Genomic DNA, 23,819 nt, shown 5'->3' on the forward strand with positions numbered 1-23,819 from the left:
ACTTCCTTATAAGTTTTTCCCAAAAGCTTTTGGTTAATAAATCACTTAACCAAGAATGAAACTGAGGGCAAAGGAGTTCAAGTTTCCTGGATTAGGGTGAAACTGTGCCTGTATCCACAAGGTTAACATGGGAAACAAAGTAACCAAAGTTTCTGAGCTTGCCTTGAAGAACAGCAGGGGGACCGCTCATAATCATAAGAGAGTAACTTGCCAACAGCCTTCCCCCTGCCTGGCTAAGCATCATGCAGGGGCATTGAGAAGCTAAAACGACCAATTGTAAGCTTCACACGTCATAAGAAACATGAAAGACAGTCACCCCTGCGCAGAGGACTCTTAGAACTTCAGCCCCCAAGGCCACATTCTCCCCTCCCTGTCTTATTCTCACAATGTGCTTTGGAAAAATGCTTAGGACTGCATGTAGGAAAACTAATCGGTAACTGGTAGAAAAAATAACTTGTTAGCAGGTTTATGTCCCTGTGCCCAAACTGTTCTTTCTGTCCCAGATAAAGAAGTAACTGAGGTTTTCTTAGATTCCTCAGGAATGTTGCATTCAGCAGATCTGCTGTGGAGAAACGCCCAACATTCTGCGGTCATCCATCACCTGACATTTCTGACCCCCCCAACCCCATTTGGCTTATATAAGTCACTTCCAAATCAGTTCCCTTTAAGATGTTTTTTTAGGATGATAGTCCACCATCTTCCCGTATACTAGCTTATCGCTTATTCAAGTTCTTTCTCTACCACCACCTGCTTGGCCTTTTATTTTTCAGCGAGCAGATCGAGCCCTTGCTGGGTATCAAGAACACTCTGCATCTTGGGATCCAATCTATACAGGGATAAATTAATTGGAGCTAGAGAATGCTTTGCTACACATCTCTTTCAATGTGTCCATTCTTTGGAAGATCAGTGACCACACATCTCCAATTTTCCGATGAGGTTTTTAGCTTGTAACCAGGAAAAGATTGAATAAACTTAAATGTAAAAGTGTTTTTTAGACACGTATTTTGTGTCTACAAAAGTGTTTTTGTATTGCAAGTATTACTTTCTTGAAATTGAAAAAAAGATCGAAAGAAAGAAACTTTTTAAAGATAGTCCCTCAAACTTAGTTTTTGTAGTTTTAAAACATAAGGAGCACAATAAAGAGGGATGTGGTGGGAAGCTATTATTGAGACATAAGGTTAGAAAGATATAGAGCCAACATCTGTAGCCCTTCGATACTAAAAATTCTGCATAGTGGTGGGAGTCATGGGAATTTCCCAGTCTTTATTTTGGAAATCATCTTCCTATCCAACAATAATAACTGTCATATCATTTATAGTATTATCTTTTTGGATTATTCTGGGAACTGATTTCCAAAGTGAAGCCAATATATCGTAGAGGGTGTGGAAAATATCATAACTTCTATTTATATTTATTTTTATATAAACCAAAGGTTTTAGAAGACTAGCCCCGAGGTGTGGAATTCTACCAGGATGTTCTCAAGGGGAAAGTGGAGATCAGTCTGTGTCAGAATGATATCTAGCTCATGGTAGTCCTAGAATAGGTACTCAGTCATTCCTTTTTGTACTGCATTGAATTAAAAAGTCATACTTCAGTGCTGGCCCAGTGGCATAGTAGTTAAGTTCACGTGTTCCGCCTCGGTGGCCCGGGGTTCGCTGGTTTGGATCCTGGGCACGGACCTATGCACCGCTCATCAAAAAGCCATGCTGAGGTGGCATCCCACATAGAGAAATTAGAAGGATGTACAACTATGACATATACCTATCTACTGAGGTTTTGGGGAGAAAAAAGGAAAAAAGGAGGAGGATTGGCAATGGATGTTAGCTCAGGGCCAATCTTCCTCAAAAAAAAACCAAAACAAGTCATACTTCACTTATTAATTTTAACATAATCAAACTGGCAATTCCCAGTATTAGAACAATTATTATATTGTTTTAATTACTATATTAGTTATTTTTAATTCTGCCAGTAGCAATGGGGTACATTCAAACTATAAATTCAGTTTTTAAACAAAACAGTTCCATGGAAAACTCCACCACACATTTGGCTCTGGGATTTCAGACCGGCTTTGGGTCAGAGAAGGACATTAGAGACAATGAATATCTTAAAAAATGTTTGTTGAACCCCAAATCAGAGGACCTAAATATATAAAACAAATATTAACAGAAATGTAGGTAGAAATAAACAGCAATATAATAATAGCAGAGAATTTCAATACCCCATTTTCAACAATGAATAGATCATCCAGACAGAAAATCAAAAGGAAAACAGTGGAATCGAACAACACTATAGACCAAATGGGACTAATAGACGTATACAGGACATTTCATCCAATAGCAGCAGAATACCCATTCTTCTCAAGGGTGTACAGAAGATTCTCTAGAACAGACCATATATTAGACTGCAAAACAGTCTTAACAATTTTAAGAAGACTGACATCATATTAAGTATCTTTTCTGACTACGATGGTATGAAACTAAAAATCAATAATAGAAGGAAAACTGGAAAATTCATAAACGTGTGGAAACAAAACAATACATTCCTGAACAACCAATGGTTCAAAGAAGAAATCAAAAGAGAAATAAAAAAATCTTCAGGTGAATAAATTTGGAAATACAACATACCAAAACCTAAGGGATGCAGAAAAAGCAGTTCTAAGAGGTAAGTTTATAGTGATAAACACCTACATTAATAAAAAAGAAAGATCTAAAATAAACAACCTATCTTTATACCTCAAGGAACTAGAAAAAGAAAAACAAACTAAGCCCAAAGTTAGCAGAAGGAAGGAAATAACAGAGATTGGAGCAGAAATAAATGAAATAGAGACTAGAAAACCAATACAAAAGATCAATAAAACTAAAAGTTAGTTTTGTTGAAAAGGTAAACAAAATTGACAAACCTTTAGCTAGACTAACTTAAAAAAAGAAAAAAGACTCAAATAAATAAAACCAGAAATGAAAGAGGAGATATTACAACTGATACCACAGAAATACAAAGGATCATAAGAGACTACTATGAACAATTATATGCCAACAATTGGATAACCTAGAAGAAACAGATAAATTCCTAGAAACATGCAACCTACCAAAACTGAGTCATGAAGAAATAGGAAATCTTAACAGACTAATAGCAGAAAGGAGATTGAATCAGTAATCAATAATCTTCCAACAAATAAAAGTCCAAGACTGGATGACTTCACTGGTAAACTCTACTGAACATTTGGGGAAGAGTTAGCACTTATCTTTCTCAAACTCTGCCAAAAAATTGAAGAAGAGGGAATATTTTCAAACTTATTTTATGAGGCCAACATTACCCTGATACCCAAGCCAGAGAAGAAGACTACAAGAAAAGAAAACTACAGGCCAATATCCTGATGAACATAGATGCAAAAATCCTAAAGAAAATACTAGCAAACCGAATTCAACAGCACATGAAAGAATCATACACCATGATCAAGTGGGATTTATCCCTGGAATGCAAATATGGTCAACATAAGCAAATTGGTAAATGTGATACATTACATTATCAGAATGAAGGATAAAAATCATATAATCATCTCAATAGATGCAGAAATTCATTTGACAAAATTCAACATCCTTTCATGATAAAAACGCTCAACAAATTAGGCATAGAAGGAAAACACCTCAATATAATAAAAGCCACATATGACAAGCCCACAGCTAACATCATAGTCATTGGTGAAAAGCTGAAAGCTTTTCCCCTTATCAGAAACAAGACAAGGATGCCCACTCTCACTACTTCTATTCAACACAATGCTGAAAGTCCTAGTCAGAGGAGTCAAGCAAGCGAAAAAAAAAAAAAAAAAAAAAAAGCCATCCCAATCAGAAAGAAAAAAGTAAAATTCTCTCTCTTCACAGATGACATGATCTTGTATGTAGAAAATCCTAAAGGTTTCACCAAAAAACTTTTAGAACTAATAAATGAATTCAGTAAAGTTGCAGGATACAACTCAAAATACTAAAATCAGTCACATTTCTGTACACTAACAATGAACTATCTGAAAAAGAAATTAAGAAAATCCCATTTCCAAAGCATCAAAAAGAATAAAATACTTATGAATAAGTTTAACCAAGGAGGTGAAAGATCTGTACACTGAAAACTATAAAACACTAATGAAAGAAGTTGAAGAAGACACAAATAAATGGAAAACTAGCCTGTATTCATGGATCGGAAGAATTAATATTGTTAAAACATCCATACTACTCAAAGCAATCTATGGATTCAATACAATCCCTATTAAAATTCCAATTGCATTTTTCGCAGATAAAAAAACAATCCTAAAATTCGTATTGAACCACAAAAAATCCTGAATAGTCAAAACAATCTTGAGTGAAAAGTACAAAGCTGGTAGCCTAACACTTCCTGATTTTAAATTAAATTACAAAGTTATAGTAACCAAAACAGTATGATACTGGCATAAAAATAGATATAGTGACCAATGGAATAGAATAGAGTGCCTAGAAATAAACCCATAGATATACAGTCAACTGATCTTCAACAAGGGCACCAAGAATACAAAATGGGAAAATGATAATCTCTTCAACAATGGTCTTGGGAAAACTGGTTTTCCACAGGCAGAAGAATGAAATTGGACCCTCATCTCATTCCATATACAAAATCAACTCAAAATGGATGAAAGACTTAAATTTAAGATCTGAAACTGTGAAATTCCTGGAAGAAAACAGGGAAAAAGCACCTTGACATTGGTCTTGGTAATGCTTTTTTGGATATGTCACCAAAAGCAGAAGCAAAAAAATAATAAATAAACAAGTGGGATTACATCAAACTAAAAAGCTTCTGCACAGCAATGGAAACCATCAACAAAATGAAAAAGCAACTTATGGAATGGGAGGAAATATTTGCGAATCATATAGCTTACAAGGGGTTAATATACAAAATATAGAAGCAATGCATGCAATTCAATAGCAAAAAACAAATAACCTGATTTAAAAATGGGCAAAGGACCTCAATAGATATTTCTCCACAGAAGACATAAAAATTGTCAACAGGTATATGAAAAGGTGCTCAATACCACTTAACCATCAGGAAAATGCAAATCAAAACCACAATGAGATATCACCTCATACCTGTTAAAATGGCTATTATAAAAAAACTCCAAAAGATAATAAGTGTTGGCGAGAGTGTGGGAAAAAGAGAACCCTGATACACTGTTGGTGGGAATGTAAATTGGTATAGCCATTATAGAAAACAGTATGTAAGTTCCTCAAAAAAGAAAAATAGAACTACTATATGATCCAGCAATCTCACTTTTGAGTATTTATCCAAAGAAATTTAAATCAGGATCTCTAAGAGATATTGTACTCACATGTTGATTGTAGCATTATTCATAATAGGCAAGATATGGAAACAACCTAAATGTTCATTGATAGATGAATAGATAAAGAAATGTGGTATATACGTATAATGAAATATTATTCAGCTTTAAAAAAGAAGGAAATCCTGCCATTTGTGGCAACATGGATAGATCTGGAGAACTTTATGCTAAGTGAAATAAGCCAGACAGAGAAAGACAATACTATGTAATCTCACTCATATATGGAATCTAAAATAGTCAAACTCATGGAAGCAGAGAGTAGAATGGTGGTTGCCATAGCCTGGTGGGTGGGGGAAATGGGAAGGTGATGGTCAGAGGGTATAGAGTTTTAGTTTTGCAAGGTAAATAAGTTCTGGAGACCTACTATACAACATAGTGCTAGAGGCAAAGGATTCGTAGCTAACAATATTGTATTGTATACCTAAAATATGCTAAGAAGGTAGCTCTTATGTTAAGTGTTCTTCCCACACACACACACACACACACAAAATATTAATGATAATAATGAAGGCAGGAGAAAACTTTGAGAGGTGATGGATATGTTTATGGCCTTAATGGTGATGATGGTTTCACAGGTGTGTACTTATCCCCAAACTCATCGAGTTGTGTACGTTAAATATGTACAGCTTTTTGTGTACTAATCATACCTCTATAAAGTGGTTTAAAAAATTTACTGAAGAACTGTGATTTAAACTAGTAATAATTTAAAATATTAATAAATTATTAAACGTGGACATAATGCTTATTTACCATCTCTTTTGACCACCAATAAAAAATATCCCACTTTCTATTATGCCCAGCATTTGACAGAATCCTGGAGTATGGAAGGCACTAAGTATTCATTGAAAAAATACATGAACAAATACATGAACAAATTAATTGATGCATTGATGGCTTAATGGGTGAATGAATCATAGCCTATGCATTTTCATCATCGTCTTCCATAATCATGAAAGTCAAAACCTCGTTTGTTTGGAGAGACACTGAAGGAAGTTTGGAAGGAGTGGAAGGAATTTTTTAAAAAGTAAGGAAACTGGCTGAATAAAAGGAAAGTGAAAGAGAAAGAGAAAACAGCAGTTACAACTGAAACATTATAAGAGAAACTTTCTAAGTTTCTGAGAATGTACTAGCTTAATAGCCTCTGGTGATAAAAGATAACAGGCCAATAAATTGTTGTCATTATAAAAGATATTGGAACCAACCAGAAAACTCTGATTTGCTTATTATGCACAAATCCACATTGCATAAACATCTTAATTGTTTTTATTGTCTTTTGAAAAAATTGAAGTAGAATGAGAAATGGTAAAGAGAAAAGGAAATAAAATATTCAAGGATATAGAAGTATTGTCATAGAAGGATTGATTCTAAAAACTAGGCTTTGAAATGGTAAACTTTGCATGTAAATAAGGAGATTTTCATTCAAGATGGCAGACTGACCATATGTCTTCTCCTTTTTGAAGACACCATTAAAATTGTAAAAATAAGGATAAATCCATAACACTGACAACAATCAAAGAGATTTCTTTAGTAGATGAGAGAGTCATTTCAGCAAATGAAGGAAAAATAACTGGTAAAGTAAGGTGGGGGAAGCCACAGACTAGAATAGGATTCTTACCCTCAGCACTATTGACATTTTGGGCCAGATAATTCTTTGTTGCGGGGAGCTACTCTGTGAACTGTAGGGTGTTTGGCGGCATTCCTGACCTCTAGAAACTAGATGTCAGTAGCACTCCTCCTCCCAGTGTGACAACCAAAAAATATCTCCAGGAATTGCCAAACATCTTTTGTGAGACAAAATTGCCCCCAATTGAGAGCCACTGGACCAGACTATAGATCAAGGGAACTCAGCCAAGAAGAGAGTCCAACTGCTCTAAAAACTCCGGGAGAGACTCAGCACTTGGAAATACCAAATACAAAAAAGAAGAGGGGATAAAAAAGAGAGATTACAAAAGCTAGCCACGTTTCTATACACCAGTAAAAACCAGTTAAACAAAAGTACTTAAAAGAGATATTAGTTCACAATGACCAAAAAACTAGCATCTAGGATTAAATCTAACTAAAGATTAAAAAGACTTTTAAGAAAAACATTTTAAAGCTTTATTGAAATACAGTAAATAAGTTTAAAGAAATGGCATCAATTATTACTCTAGACCTCTAGATTTGAAGGAAGTTAAGTCAAAAATCCCAATATGAAGGTGTGTGTTTGTGTGTGTGTGTGTGTGTGTTACTTGATATGGAAAAGGAAAGGGTCAAGAATAACCCAGATATACCTGAAGAAGATGACGATAATTCCAGAGGTATGAGTTGAATAGTGGCCCCTCAAAAAGATACATCTAACTCTGGGAACATGTGCATGTGCCCCTATTTGGCAAAGGATCTTTGCAGATATAATTAAGTTAAGGATCTCAAGATGAGACCATTGTGGATTATCCAGGAACACCCTGAATCCAATGATTAGTGCCCTTATCAGAGTAGAGAAATATGGAGACCCAGAGGAGAAGGTGAGTGAAGATGGAGACAGAGATTGGAATTATGTAGCCACATGTCAAGGAATGCCTAAAGCCACCAGAAGCTGGAACAGGTAAAAGATTCTACCCGAAAGCCTCCTAAGGCTGGTGATACTTTGATTTCAGATTTCTGGACAGATTAGAGAGCCCAGCAACATCCCAATTCGTATATGGAAACTTGATTTGTGGCAGAGATGGCGTGGCAGATCAATCAGAAAAAGATTGACTATTCAACTAGCGGTGCTAAAAGAAATGCTTACTCATATGGGGGAAAAAATGAAATTAAATCTCTAAATCAAACACATATGCACATATCAATTCTATATGCAATAAAGACTTAAATGAAAAGAGAAAAAATAATATTTTTAAGACAATGACACCGGGATCAAAAAGAATTTCTTATACAAACACAAAGCATACTAATAATAAAAGAACAGAATAAACTCTGTTCAATAAAATATATTATAAAGAGAATGAAAAGGCAAGCCACAAAATGGAAAAAGATATTTTCAATACATAAAATGGACAGAGGATACATTTCTAAAAAAATACATTTCTAAGAATAAATTATAAAAAGACAAAAGTACAATAAGAAATGGGGCAAAAAAATCATGAGTAGGTATTTATAAAGGACAAAATACAAATGGTTGATAACCATTGATGAACCTTATTAATAACCAGGGAAACGCAAATGAAATCCATAAGTTACTATTATACACACATACCAGCTTGGCAAAAGTCAATTTATAGAAAATTTTGATAAGGAGGGAGGGTAACGTGAACCCTTGTTCCCTGCCGGTAGGGGTGCAAATGTCTAAAAACCCATTGGAAAACCATTGGTCAGAATCTGCTAAAGTTGAGTCTGAGCATAGCCTATGACCCAGCAAGCCCTGTGTTTGGTTTATGACCTAGAGAGCCTCTGGCACGTGAACTAGGAGGCACGTAAGGGTATTCATTAGCTGCATTGTTCATAATTATAAAAAGTGAAAACAGTGCAAATGTTTGTCAACTATAAAATGAGTTAATAAATAGTGCATTTATTCTAGGGCATTCTACACAGAAGTGAAAATAAATGAGCTATAGTTACATGCATCAACATGGAAAAATCTTGAAAACATAATGTTGAGTGAAAGAATGAAAGATATAATATGATTTCATTTACATAAAGTTCAAAAGAGACAAAAATTGCACAATATACAAATTGAGGATAGCTACATAGGTGATAAATCTATGGAATGATTAAATCCAAATTCAAAATAGTTTTTACCTCTGAGGAAGAGAGAGAAAATAATATTTAGAGGTTTCTGAGGTACTGGTAAAATTCTATTTCTGAAATTGGGTGGTGGGGTCTTAAATATTCATTGTATAATTGTTCTTTAAAATGTTTTACATACTTTTAAAAGTATGATAATATCCCAACAAAAATTAATGAAAGAAAAAAATACAAAATACCAAGATACATCATTATGAAATTCCAGAAAACTAAAAAGTAGAGTCAAAAGCTTCTAGAGAAAGAACAGATCACCTGAAAGAAACACCATTACTCCTAAGCCACATGTGATAGAATAATGAAAATGAAGCAAGGCCTTGGATGGTCTGAGGGGAAATGATTTTCAATTTAAAGTTTTACATTCAAATTATCAATTGAGTGGAATATAGAATAAAGGATTTTTTTAAGCATGAAATAATTCAGAAATTTTACCTCCCATGCACTTTTTCTTAATGAAGGTACTTGAAGACATAACCCACCATATCAAGGAAAACATGGGATGCAAGAAGCAATGGCTCTCACACACTAAAGCAGTCCTGTTCTGACCCAGGTTAACCTCTGTGAGGTGGATCTAGAAAGCAACCAGTTCAAATTGAAGCAAGAAGCATAAAGTCTTGAGAAAGAGGAATTAAAGAAATATTGAGACTTTGTAAATATCTGAAGATACCGTAAAAAGGTAGAGGGCTTTAAAAAAAAAGAGCCAGTCTATTCAAATTTATTTCTGGGAGCATTTCTCCTTGTATGGCATAAGAAGTGTGGCAACAAATAACAAGTGTTGGTGAGGATGTGAAGAAAAGGGAACCCTTGTACACTGTCAGAAGGAATGTGAATTGGTGCAGTCACTAAGGAAAACAGTATGGAGGTTCTTCAAAAAATTAAAAATAGAATTACCATATGATCCAGCAATTCTACTTCTGGGTATTCATCTGAAGGAAATGAAAACACTAACTCAAAAAGATACATGCACTCCATGTTCATTGCAGCATTATTTACGGTAGCCAAGACATGGAAGCAACCTAACTGTCCATTGACGGATAAATGGATAAAGCAATGGTGGTCTATATGTATAATGGAATACTATTCAGCCGTAAAAAAGAATGAAATCTTGCCATTTGTGACAACATGGATAGCAAAATTTCATTATTAACAATGTAAAAGTATTTGCATTTTATATGTATATCTTTATATTGGTTGATTCTAAAGATAAATAACCAAATAAAATGTGAATACTTTCCTGCGTTGTTAATAATTCAGAGAAAGGAAAGTACAATGAGTGAGGGATGGGAGTGCCAAAGTCCTCATCTTTTAATTAAGAGCTAGTGTCTATAGCTAATCATAAAGAATCATACTAATTCAGTCCTTTTTCTGTAGTTCCATTACTTCTTTGTTCCAGAATAACTCTCATAAGCTTAAAAGAGTACACTCTAGGCTAATAAACTGTGTTTTGCCAAGCAAATCTGTAGCTTCCATAGACAAGCTTTTCACAGGACAAAAAATGGAAGACTATTCTATTTGACTTTCTGCTATGATAGGTAAGGATTTAGCTTGCCTAATATACTTTAAAAAATTATAAATGCCTTAATAAATGCATAAATTTTCAAGGGAAACCAAAATATTTGAAGGGCATAACTAAATTTGAGATTGATATCAAGAATTATAGACACACATCCTTATACGTAACACTTTATGTGATTTTAAAAGCATAATAAACAAAATGATAAGGCAAACATGGCATTCTTATATTCTTATTTTAAAAAAGTTTAAGGATAATGAACCAAGAAAAAAAAAATCAAGAATTAAAAATAGAAAGAGTATCTGTTTCAACCAACAATTTCCTCAGGTGCTAATTTAATTAGTTGCCTACTCTAACCTACATACATTTAATGGTACATGGTATCATTCTAAATATTTTACATATATTATTTACTCCTCACAACTGTATGACCTAGATACTGAATTATCCTCACTTTACAGAAGAAAACATTGAGCCGTGGAGGGGCTGAGTTTCTATAATAACCACATTCAAAGTGAGACAGAAAAACATTAATAAATTTTTAAAATTTCTATTGGGTTTACCATTCTCTCAATCTGATGACTTCTTTCTGTAAACTCTCTTGAGTTTCTTATTCCATACTTTTCTTTATATTTTATATTTGTGATTTTAAAAGAGGCAAAGTAATAGAATGACTTATCATCTGAAAGGTAAAAATAAACAAAAGATTCACGCTTAATCATAATCGGTTCCTTGTCCCCCACCCCTAGGAAATAGACTTTCTTCTTAGTACAAAAATTATTGTGTACATTTTCAAACATTTTATAATTTCATCATTGCACCCTGCTAAAGCAGAAAATTCAGGCCTCAAAGTACGCTTTCTAGAACACCACATTTACAGTGTTTATGCATGTCAAAATGTTCACACAGTTGGGCATGCACTATACTATGGAAAGTAAATATTGAAAGCAATTGCTGACAGGTAAAAATTATCAATTCCTTCAAAGAATTGTAATATAGGTATATCATGGCTAAGCTGTATTATATAGATACATTGAACAGGCTATCAATTTTTTCTCTACTACTAATAAGCTTACGTAAATAGAAGCCGATATTTATTGTTTTCACATGCATATATTGATTTGAATCAAGCAGTGCCGAACCAAACTCCAAGTGGTTAGGAGCACTCCACTGACAGGAGATACAGGAGACATTTTTATAGGAAGAGGTGGAAGCAAAGCAAGGAAATTATTTGATTGGCTATAGCTTAAGTGGTTGCCTTCTTTGGAAAAGCCTAGTTGGCTGTTTGTGATTGGTTGTTCTTAAGTTTCATTTTCTTGGCTTTGAGTGCATTGACTCTGGCTTAGGTTTTGCTTACACAGACTATCAAGGTATTAGAGCCACCCCAGTCCAATGACTTCTCTATTTAATTACTTTAACAATTGATGATTTCTAAATTTTTATCTCTAGACCAGATCTTTATTTTGAGTTTCAAATCTGTATCAACTGACTTCAGGGAACTACTTGTTGGACATCCAATAGTCACATTAAATATAATATTTCCAAAGGGAAATAATCATTTACCTCTTCCTGTACTCAAACCTCCTCCACTCCCTCTGTTTTCTGTCTTGATGAACAGCTTCATTATCCACACAGTCACCCAAAGCCTGATTTCATCCTCATTTCCAACATCCAGTTTTTCAGTCTTTAAGATCTATGGATGCAACCCATCAATATCTCTCTAATCCTTTATCCCATCCAGAAAAGCTAGGTCCTCAATTCAGCTCTTCATCAACCACCCAGCTTATGTCTATCCAAAACAAAATGACTTTTCTATTAAAAAAGAAGTCCTCCATCTAAATTCTCTACTTTAATTGCTGTCATTACAATCTACTTCATTACCCAGTCTAGAAATCTTGGAGTAATCTTTGATCTCTTCCTAATTAATCAACAGCTTCTGGCAAAGTTATCACCTAAATTTTTAAAATCCATCTCCTGTTTACAAATTCTACTGCCACTAGTGCTCTAGTTCATTCCCTCATCATTTATTGTCTGGAAAATGTAACAGCTTTCTAACTAGTACCCTGCCTCACATTCTATTTTTCTCAAATCTATTCCCCACATAGTAGCAGAACGATCATTTTAAATTGCAAATTTGACAATATCACTTCTCCAATTAAAACACTTCCATTTTTCTCCATCTCCAATGGGAAGGAGTCTCAACTCTTTACTATGATCTACAAAGGTTTTCCTTGACCTAGATCCTGCCTACCTCTTGAGCATTTTCTTTGCCACATTCCCCTTAAGATTTATTTTAAAATGACAGCAAATTGTTTGCATTTGTCTGCATTCACCATTCTGTTTTCTTTCCCTAAGAGTTTGCTTATGTCATTCCTTTCACCTGAAACGCTCTTTCCCAGGAATGTCCTTTCCATAGACCTCTCCATTGCCAAAATTCTATCCAAGGTATAACCTCCCATCACGGAAAGTCTCTGGAAGATTCAGCCTTAGATAGGGATTTCACAACTGTGCTGCTATATTATCTTGTGAAGAACTTTGCACTTGCCACAGTATCATAATGATTGATAGATTTTAGTCCACTGGAATGTCAACTCTTTAAGGAAAATGTTGTACAATTTTTGCATTTGAAGAGGAGGCACCATTTCAAGTAACATGAGTGAAAAGAATGCTGCTCCAGGCTTTTAATAAAGTGATGAATTAATTAATAATTATTTCAGTAGTCACTTATCAAGTGCATAATACATCAGACTCTGTACTAATCATCTAATTTTTAATTTAATTAATTAAATTTTTATTTTAAAACATTTTTCAGATTATAAATACTCTATCAGAAACTCTGGAATGAACAGAAAAGTATATATAAAAGAATAAAAATAATCTATAACCCTAATATCTAGAAGTAACTGATATTATTATTTTGGCTTTTGTTTCTCCTTCTAAAAATATTGTTTTAATTGATTGAAGCTTGGTGAAGTAGAAAGATAACTTGCCAAAGATCACTCAACCAGTATATGGTGGCCCTGAGATTAAAACCAAGGTTCATTTGACTCTAAATGGAAGTGGAACCAGTCCTATAGGATGGGAAGACAAACGATGCTATCCCAATTCAGACTTTACTTGTAGGTTTCAAGAAGTTAAACTTTAAAAATAGCTTTAGAAAATGAATTTCTGGATTTTGTCTTCAAAATATTTCATGCAACTCTTTGTAAAACAAATTTGTCTTTACCCCATAACAAAAAATATAATAAGTAATCCTAAACAATCCTGAAAACAATTAATCTGCATCATAAAAATGTTTGTTGAAAAATATAACTTACTATATAATTCTAGGTAACTAAAAAACAAAAACCAGACAACTTGCAAACTCAGTGTTTGAATTTTTCTAGTTAATGTCATATTTCATGTGAATGGTGATGATTTTATTCATTAATTTTAAAAGATCTTCACACAATTATGAGGGTATCATTATTAAATATATATGTGTGTGCGTATGTACATATATTCTACGATTTTTTCATTGGCAGAAGATATTTGCAACACATACAACTGACAATGGATATATATTCAGAATATAGAAAAAACTACCCAAATCAATAAGAAAAGACAAATGACTCAACAAAAAGTGTGGAAAAGATTTGAAGAGGCACTTTACAAAAACGGGAAATCTAAATGATCAATTGACACATGGTAGGTGCCCAACATTATGAGTAATCAGGCAAATACAAATTAAAATTACCATGATAACATTACAATCTACACCAAATTAGCAAATATATAAAGATATGTCAACAACAAATGTCAGTGAGCATGTGGAGCGATGGGAACTCCCATACAGTGCTGATAGAAAACAGCTGGGTATTATCCATCAAGTTAAAAAAGCACATGTCCAGTGACCCAGCAATTCCACATCGACATATGTTCCCTAGAAAAACTCTTGCACATGTGTGCCAAGATATACATGTAAGAAGTTTCAAAGCAATATTGTTTTAATGTCTAAAACCTGGAACCACCCAAATGTCCATGAACATTTGAGTAGATTAGTAAATTTTGGCATTTTAAGACAATGGAATATTAGTCAATATTGAAAATAAACGGACTAAAGCTTCCTGCAGCAAGGTGGATTACTCCTGCCACAATATTGAGTAGAAACAAGGTTCAAAACATATGTATAATTTTATTATATTTATTTAATGTTCAAATGGGGTTTCATTTTTAAATATTTTATTCCCTTTGATTAAATAAAAAAGGAGGATCTAAATGGAAATCCTGAGGACAAATAAGAATCCAACAGTTCATTAGTCTTTTTTTTTTTTTTTTTTTTGGTGAGGGTGATCAGCCCTAGCTAACATCCGTGCTAATCCTCCTCTATTTGCTGAGGAAGACTGACTCTGAGTAACATCTATTGCCAATCCTCCTCCTTTTTTTTGTTTCCCCAAAGCCCCAGTAGATAGTTGCATGTCGTAGTTGCACATCCTTCTAGTTGCTGTATGTGGGACGCAGCCTCAGCATGGCCGGAGAAGCAGTGAGTCGGTGTGCGCCCGGGGTCCGAACAGGGCCGCCAGTAACAGAGTGCGTGCACTTAACCGCTAAGCTACCAGGCCAGCCCCTCATTAGTCTTTTTATCATGACGGGTAACAAAAAAGTTGAGACATTAATTCTGTCAGGCACTTAATATTTAATTAATAACACTGAAATTATCTTTTAAAGTGATACCCAAGAATTTATTGAGTTGTAAATATAAAACCTGAGAAAGAGAAAAAGTGGCCCCTGACATCCAGGTGCTGGCTTGGTCCAATCACCCAGGCCTTGAAATTCTCCTGTTGAAGAGAAACAATTTCGTAGAACATCAACATTAGACAAGGCCACTCTGTAGCCATATAGATGACGACAAAAATAAGACCATTCTATAGATACGTCTGACCTCAGACAAAAACACAGTCCAAACAAACTAACAAAAGAGACAGAACGTCTCCCTGTTCTGGCTATTATGACTGTTGCTTCTCTAACAACTACAGCTTTAGCCTCAATTCATTGCTTTTTCCTTCTGGATAAGATTTATTAAGATAAATCACAGCATTATTCCAGCTTCCTCACAGCATCCAATCCAGAGAAAAGACCCACTTCCTTGAACCCTCTTCCAAATCACCTAACACAAGCCAAAATCTTATAGTACTGTACATCCTTTCTAACAGTCTCTGACTAAGGGCCCGAGGGTCCCCCATGGCACATGCTCTCCTTCCCTGCAACAAATAATAAACCCAACTCGTTCAATTACAGATGCATTCCTGGTGGTGTTTGGATGGAGGACATTGACGAATCATTCATATTCTAAAAGTCACTGAATTATTTTATGATCTTTATTTTAAAATTGCCCATATATTAGAGAGTAGATAATTGGTCAGAATTAATAATACAGTGAAAGCTGATCATTCATAATTATTGAGATCTTTAGGATGAAAATAACTCCATCAAACACACTTCAATCCTGGTGATGTAAATTTTACCATTGAATCTGCTAAAATCCTGACTTTTGTTTTGATTATTTCACATATTTTATTATTTTTACTCTCCTGCCTTTCAGATCTATTTATTTCCACTTTTTAAGATTAATATTTTTAAAATAATTTTTCTTCTTCTTGGTGTTATCCTGGTTACTACAATGTGTTTTCCTTCACTGACTTGGTTTTGATTTCCTTATGCTACAAAAATATGTAAATTACTTTTTTGAAATGTGAGTGTCATCTTAGATACCTCCATCTTATCCCCTTCCACTTGTGTTTAGCCTTTGTCATAGACTATCCTCTCCTTTGTATTATTACATTTCCATCTACATTCAGGCAACTGGTAATTAACTACATAGAAAGTCTGTGTGATAGATTTATCAGATTCTTGAGTACTAACCTCTGTATTAGTTTCCTAATGCTACTGTAACCAATTACCACAAATTCAGTGGCTTAACACAACACAAATTTATTCTCTTACAGTTCTGGAGGTCAAAAGTCTGAAATGAGTATTACAGGGCTAAAATCAAGAGCTGATTCCTTCTGGAGGCTCTAAAGAGAAAATTCTTTTCCGTGCCTTTTTCGGCTTCTAGAGGCTATCCTCATTCCTTGGCTCGTGGTCCTGAATCACACTGTCCCCTTCTCCCTCTGCTTCTGTTGTCACATAACCTTCTTCCTTCTTTGACCTTCTTGCTGCTCTCTTATAAAGACATTGGGATTACATTTAGGGCCCATCTGGATAATCGAGAATAATCTCTCCTTCTAAAATCCTTAATGTAATCATATCTGGAAAGTCTCTTTTGTCATATATGGTAACACTCATAGGTTGGAAGAATTAAGACATGGATGCCTTGTAGGGGAAAGGACATTATTCAGCCTACCACAACCTCTATGATATTTTTTAAAATACTTTTTTGCCGTTATTTTTATTATTCCTTCACTTTTTCTTTCTTGAACACATGCAGTATGGAAGGTGGAAGGCATTGTAAACACAAAAGTACTTCACTACCTTTTAACCCAAAGAAGATATTAACAAGAAAGACACGGGCCGGCCTGGTGGCTTAGCGGTTGAGTGCGTGCGCTCCGCTCCTGGCGGCCTGGGTTCAGATCCCGGGCCCGCGCGGATGCACCGCTTCTCCAGCCGTGCAGAGGCCGCATCACACATACAGCAACTAGAAGGATGTGCAACTATGACATACAACTATCTACTGGGGCTTTGGGGGACAAAAAAAAAACGGAGGACAATTGGCAATAGATGTTAGCTTAGAGCCGGTCTTTCTCAGCAAAAAGAGGAGGATTAGCATGGATGTTAGCTCAGGGCTGATCTTCCTCACAAAAAAAAAAAAAAGAAAAAACAAGAAAGACACAATTGCAGAGGGTAACTCTGTTTATCTTTTTATTTCATGACAGTCTAAGAAACGGATATTATCAATCCCCCAATAAAGTACGTAGGAAGGTAAAATGGGCATGTTGGACAATATCTCATCTCTTCCTGGAGATCTTTCAAGTATGGTTTTACTGTTGTGAGTCATATTATTTTGTAAAATTTTAGGCAAAGTCTCAGTCACATGTGATTATAAATACACATACAAAGCTAAAGGCAAATGAATCTTGTTTGACTATCATTTGGTTTAACTGTGGTACTGACTATCCTTTTTTGCACATAATGGAGAACGAATTCTAAGTTTTCTCTTCTTCCCCCAGTCATGAAACAATCTCTTTTTCCTTCAAAAATAATGTTTGATGTTTAACACTTTAAAGACATTTTTTAAGGTAACTTTTCTTGTATCATCAGGTTTTCTTGGGGCAACTTATTAATATATTGGTTTTGAAAAAAGTATGTTAAACTCAGCACATGACGTGATTAGTCTTTATTCTGAAAGTAATCTTTTCATTTTTCTTTCTCTTTTTAAATATATATTTCTTTTGAATGTGTCTATCCAGCTTCACTGGCTGGAAATATGTAACAGAGCTCAATACTGAAGCAAACTATAATTTAACATCAATAAAAGATCAGTCATTAAAATGTTAATATTCTGCAAATGGAATTTTTTATACAACAGAGAATTTCAAGATATTAAGTCATGGAGTACTTAGGCAATAGAAATGTGACCTGGATACTTACCCTTAACAACAAAATGAGTAACAATACCAATTGCAATTCCTATAATTGCTACAATTGCCAATGTGAAAAGAGCTAGTCGTATAGGGTCCCAAAATTGCTGTCTTCTTTGATATTTAACTCGTGGGTAATCAACTTCTGAAAATTCAACTGGTCTGTGATAAGAAAGAAAGAAACAGTAAGAGAATAAAAAATTCATTATAGTTCTATTTTATATCTTGCTATGTTCCTCTATGAGAATAGTTTAGATTGCCAAATAACAACGGAATACTTAAATCTTGAAAAGAACACAAGGTTTTAATTTGTAGACCCTCCCCCAACACCCTAATCACAGTAAAAGTTTTGGCTAAAGCTCTGCTGATGTTGACATCAAAGTGCAGTGGGAATATATTCTAACTCGAATGTCAACATGCGATAGAGCTGCACTTTGATGTATTGGCAATTTGAAATTTGGGTGGCAAAATACAAAGACTCACTTAATAAAAAGGTAATTTATAAATAACATTTTCATATTTTAATAATGGAGTTTTTAGCAGCAAAGTTATATAATAATCTCATCAGCTTTACTTGATTAAAAATAAAAGAATTTAATCCAAATACTTTTTTTAACGACCTTAAAAAATTTCTTAATGGCTTGTTTTAAAAGTAACAACATTACTTTTGAAAACCTGATCATGTTTCTTCACATTTTATTAGCACCTCCTAGTGAAATCACAAATTATGAATTGTACTTGACAAGTCTCCAGTCCCTACTAGAGCTCTTCATCTCCACTTGATTTTTTTCTGCGTGTGTGTGTGTGTGAGGAAGATTAGCCTGGAGCTAACATCTGTGGCCAATCCTCCTCTTTTTGCTTGAGGAAGACTGGCCCCAGGCTAACATCCATGCCCATCTTCCTTTACTTTATATGGAACGCCACCACAGTATGGCTTCACAAGCGGTGCATCAGTCCACGCCCGGCATCCTAACCTGCGAACCCCAGGCTGCTGAAGCAGAGCGTGCGAACTTAATCACTATGCCACTGGGCTGGCCCCATTCTTCCTCTATTTTATATGTGGGTTGCCACCACAGCATGGCTTGAGTGGTGTAGCTCCCTGCCCGGGATCCAAACCCACAAACCCGGGCCACCTAAGTGGAGCACATAAACTAACCACCACACCACCAGGAGCCCCATCCACTTGATTCTTAACCTATTACAACTTGTGCACTACCTCCCCACTCAAAATATTTTATGCCATTTTAATCATCTTTCTCCAATTTGAAAGTTGGCATTTATTTACTTTATTTTCTGAATCCCAAAATAGGATTCAATATTTAATACCTTGCAAGTGAGATATTTTTGTATAAGTTTTAATATTTTTAATTTTATCTAACAAATATTATAAGCTTTATTCATTAAATGGGATAATAGAAAGTCCTTAGACTAGTATCTACTACATGATAATAATGTTTCAGAAACTGCTCTAGAGCTCCAGAGGTATAAATATTTTAAGACATACTCTTTGCCTGTAGGACACTCACACTTTAAAAGAGAATACAGACATGGAAACAAGTAATTAATATATAATGTGAACTGTGCCAAAACAAAACTTTGTACAAGAGAAAACAATTAACTTTTTGGAGGGCTGCGAGTGTCAGAAGATTTTATCAAGAAGGTTACACGACTAAAACTTTGAGTAGTAAAATTTCTCCAGGTATAAAAAAGGAGAAAAGAACAGAGGGAAAAAATAGGCTAGGGATGTGAAATAGCATTCATTACTAACAATTAGTACTGGGAATAAAAATATGCACATAAAATATAGCTTTTGCCTCAAAGAATTAATGTTCTCTCAAAGTATGTTCACAATTACAAGTCTTTCACAGCACTACCATACTAGAAAGAGGATATGGTAAGCCTGGTGGGTGGACCAGCTCATGAGGAATCTCGTAACCCAAAGTAAAGAGCTTGAAATTGACTCTGCAGGGGATGGGGAGTCAAGAAAAGTTTTAATCAGACTGAGAATTTAGAATAATCACAGAGGTATAAATCAGGATGGGGATTAGATCCAGGGTTCAGACAGGAAGACCAGTTTAGAGGTCATTTTTAAGGTCCAAGAGAGAAATGATGAAGGCCTGAACTAAGGCTGAGGCAGCAGGTGGAGAAGAGGAGATGGATTTAGCTGTAATTCTTGAGTTCTGTTGATTGCTAAGCTGTTGGACAAGGGAAGGATTAATGGCTCCCTGTTTCAATGTTCAGGAAGACGATTGTGCCTCTAAACAGGATGAAGAAGATTAAATGAAGAGAAAGTGTTTCCAGTGTAGACATCAATGTTGTTGATAATGAGCAGTGTGCTGTCCTTACACCTGGGTCTGAGCCAAATGGAAAGTATCCATTTTATGCTCTTTCTCATTGCTTCATTTTATTTTATTTGTGTCACTAACACCTGTTTGCATGACTCTAGTAAAACTAACTGTTAAGGTTGGTACCACACAACCCAGAAAAAACAAAAAAGTTACTAATGTCCCCATGTGCAATGTCTTCCTCCTCATCCATAATTGAAGTCTCCATTTCCAAAATCTATGGATTTTTTAAGTGTTCTTGATTATTTAGTTTGTGGATATTATGGTTGCTGCAATTTTTTTTTCATTCTGACTTCCTTTTTTCCTAAGTTTTGTCAATTTTGTTGCTGCACCCTGAGCCCTTCAAGAAGAAAGAAATGACAAATATCAAATTCTGTCAGATTTATGGGAGTGATAGCCATGTATTACATCATGATAACACCGCATCATTGTAAAGAAGATTTTTTTTTATCATGGTCATATTTAATTTTAAAATGAGTTTTGTCTGGTGATCAGCTATTCTCAGTCTGATATAACTGGAATGTTGACTTTTGTCTCATGTGAAAGTTGAAATAAGTTTTAGCAAATACTCATTTCCATGTTTTGAAGTAGAGCTGGCAGGAGCAGTATGCAGACATCAGCTAACTGCAAAGGAAGTGGTTTTTACCCTAATTGGGGAGAATAAGGTCATAAAAAACCCAAGAAAAGTATTCAAAAAGTTTAAAGAAATTTGTTGGCTAGGCTGTTGTGAAATGTTTGTGATGAGCATAATAAACAAAATGCATTCAAGGCAATCTTACGTGTGCAATAAACTTTGAGAATTTGGTTATGATAAGTTAGAAAGATTATTTTTAAATGTGCAAATGGTTCAAACTTTGAAAAAGATTGTTTTATTTTGAAGACATTAAAAAATCCGTTTATATATTCCTATATGTTTCTTCTGATCTGTACGTGACAATTATTTATTCATTTAATCTGAATATGAGTCTGATGTTAAATGGTACTTTGTATTACGTCTGTTTGAAAGAGAGCATTAAGCATAAATTTGTCCTTTAGCATTTATTTTTGGAGGGGAAAGGTTGTTTGCTTTGCCTTGTTTTATTTTGTTCCTGTTAAAGTAAAATGAAAATAAAATTTAGGAAATATACAAATAGAGAAGGAAAATACAACTCAAACTTACTCCTCCGTTAAAAGAATCTTTTCTGAAGTTAAATGGAAAATGTTGGTACATGCTAGAAAGTGGAGAGTGCTTTTTTATGACGGAAATAGACACACATCAATTAGGTTTAATCCTGGTTTTACTAATACCAATAAATTAGTTAAATTCTAGAATTCAGTCTTCTCATCTGTAAAACGAGGAATAAAAGCCTTTGAAAGCTTTATTAAGATCCAAAATAGTACAAATAAGTAATATCAGTCAAGAATCAGAGGCTAGTCCTGTTTATTTCCTTCACAGAAGCAAACGGCATTGTTTTGCTCTGTTTTGTTCTGTTTTTGGTCTTGTCTTTAAATATAATTCTTCACATAATCTAACAGTTTGTATTGAAGTATATTTCCATATTTTTTCCTGAGTTATCTATAATTCAACACAATTAACTTCAAAGTTACTCATGTATGTTATTATTCTTTATAATTTATGAAAACATTATTTCTGGATATATGGCAAAGTTAATAATAAACTGATCTCTGTTGTATCAGTTTATGGATACGTAGACCTTAAGAATATAAATCTGTTGGCTTTCCGTGTAAAAATGCTCTGAGTAGTTCAGCTGGTTCCACATACCAACCACTCAGCAGAGTTAAAATAAAACCATGATCCTCAGTCTGAAGGCAACAAACCCAGAGTATTTAAACTGAAACCCACACCTTTGTTCTAACAACCTTCTGGGATAATGCCTTATCCTTTAACGCTTCAATGTGGACATCAAATAAAAATTACATTGTTATGACATCACATTAGTGTAGTGAAGATGAATAAGATGTCTGTGATTGAAAATAACAAGGTGTAGATTGGGTGGGGAGAGGGGGACTACTTGGAAAGACTGAGTAAGAAAGTCCTCTCTGTGACAGTAAACATTTATGCTGAGGCATGAAGGATGAGAAGAGATCTGCCATGTGTAGAATTGTTGCAAGTCTGTTTCTCGCAGATAGAAAGTGTGTGAAGCGCTTACTTTGGAAAAAAACTTGGCCTGTTGGATGAACTGGCCATTGAAAAAATTATTATGGCGAAGCAGCTATAAACCAATGAGCATTTCCTGGCTTAAAATTTTGTTAGTAAAAGAAACATTTCAGTTTCTTTAGCAGAAAAAATTCCTTCTATACTCCTACAGTGATAGCCCCTGCTTATATTTTTCCTGAGTCTAAGCATATGCTGCTATTTCATTCTTATCACTTAACTCAGCTAGATATAGCAGACTAGTGACATTATCAAAGACCAAAGAGATGTATATGAAAAAAGCTGTCTTACATCTTTCTCTCCAGACAGCCTCACAGACATTTGACAAAGAGAGCAAACATAACCTACAATACCGTCCTTTCCAAAGTGCCACCTGTGTGGATTAGCAATTAAGCCTGAGAGTTAAGTCCTCTTTCAGAGGCAGCCTCTTTGATGATAAGCACTGTAATCATACCTAAATAAATAGCTGAGAAAACTTGCCCCCTCCCAATAACTACTTGTAATGAGCTCTACGGTTAGTATATCAAAGATGGCTGACAATTGGACATAGGACAGTGGCTTATTAGAGAGAGGCTACAGTGGTTTAGTCTTGAGATTTTTAAGTTTATTTAAGCAATTGGAATAGAGTTGCTTTTCCTCCAGTTATTCTATAGACTTTTTCTTAAAATGGAGGCTTTTATGACAAATTAAATGGAGTTCTAACTAGTGTAGTTTAAGTAGAAGTATGCAGAAATAGGCCACCTTCGTTATATATTTGTGCATTAAATGGCATGTGTCTTTTATATTAGGCACAATGGGGAGATTGTTACATGATTAAGACATGTTCCAATCTCTCAGGCCTCAACCTTGGTATATCTGTTGATCTATATCAGTAAAAATACATGGAAAAGTCATAGTATTTTTGCCCAGATTAAAGAATAATGAATTACAAAGAAGTCATGATAATGAAAATAGCCTATTAGTGCCTAAATAATTCTTATTTAAGAATTTTCAAAATTAATCTATTTGTACCCTTTTAAAGAGTTAAAGAAATATACATAAGCATATATGGTTCAGA

At 34.6% G+C, this 23,819-nt stretch overlaps 1 protein-coding gene across 1 annotated transcript in view; it reads right to left on the reverse strand.

Moving 5' to 3' along the window:
- The window catches only part of LOC101400742 (transmembrane serine protease 11F), a 132,120-nt gene that overhangs the window by 24,966 nt on the left and 83,335 nt on the right, over positions 1-23,819 (reverse strand). Inside the window, exons 2-3 of the mRNA XM_087434664.1 lie at positions 18,273-18,424; positions 11,210-11,328 (exon numbers count right to left, since the gene is read on the reverse strand). Coding sequence (XP_087290790.1) covers positions 11,210-11,328; positions 18,273-18,424 — 271 coding nt within the window. The remainder of the gene's footprint in view (positions 1-11,209; positions 11,329-18,272; positions 18,425-23,819) is intronic.

This window comes from Ceratotherium simum, chromosome 8 (genome assembly GCF_057802395.1).
Source record: "Ceratotherium simum simum isolate JZ-2026a chromosome 8, ASM5780239v1, whole genome shotgun sequence".
NCBI lineage: Eukaryota > Metazoa > Chordata > Mammalia > Perissodactyla > Rhinocerotidae > Ceratotherium > Ceratotherium simum.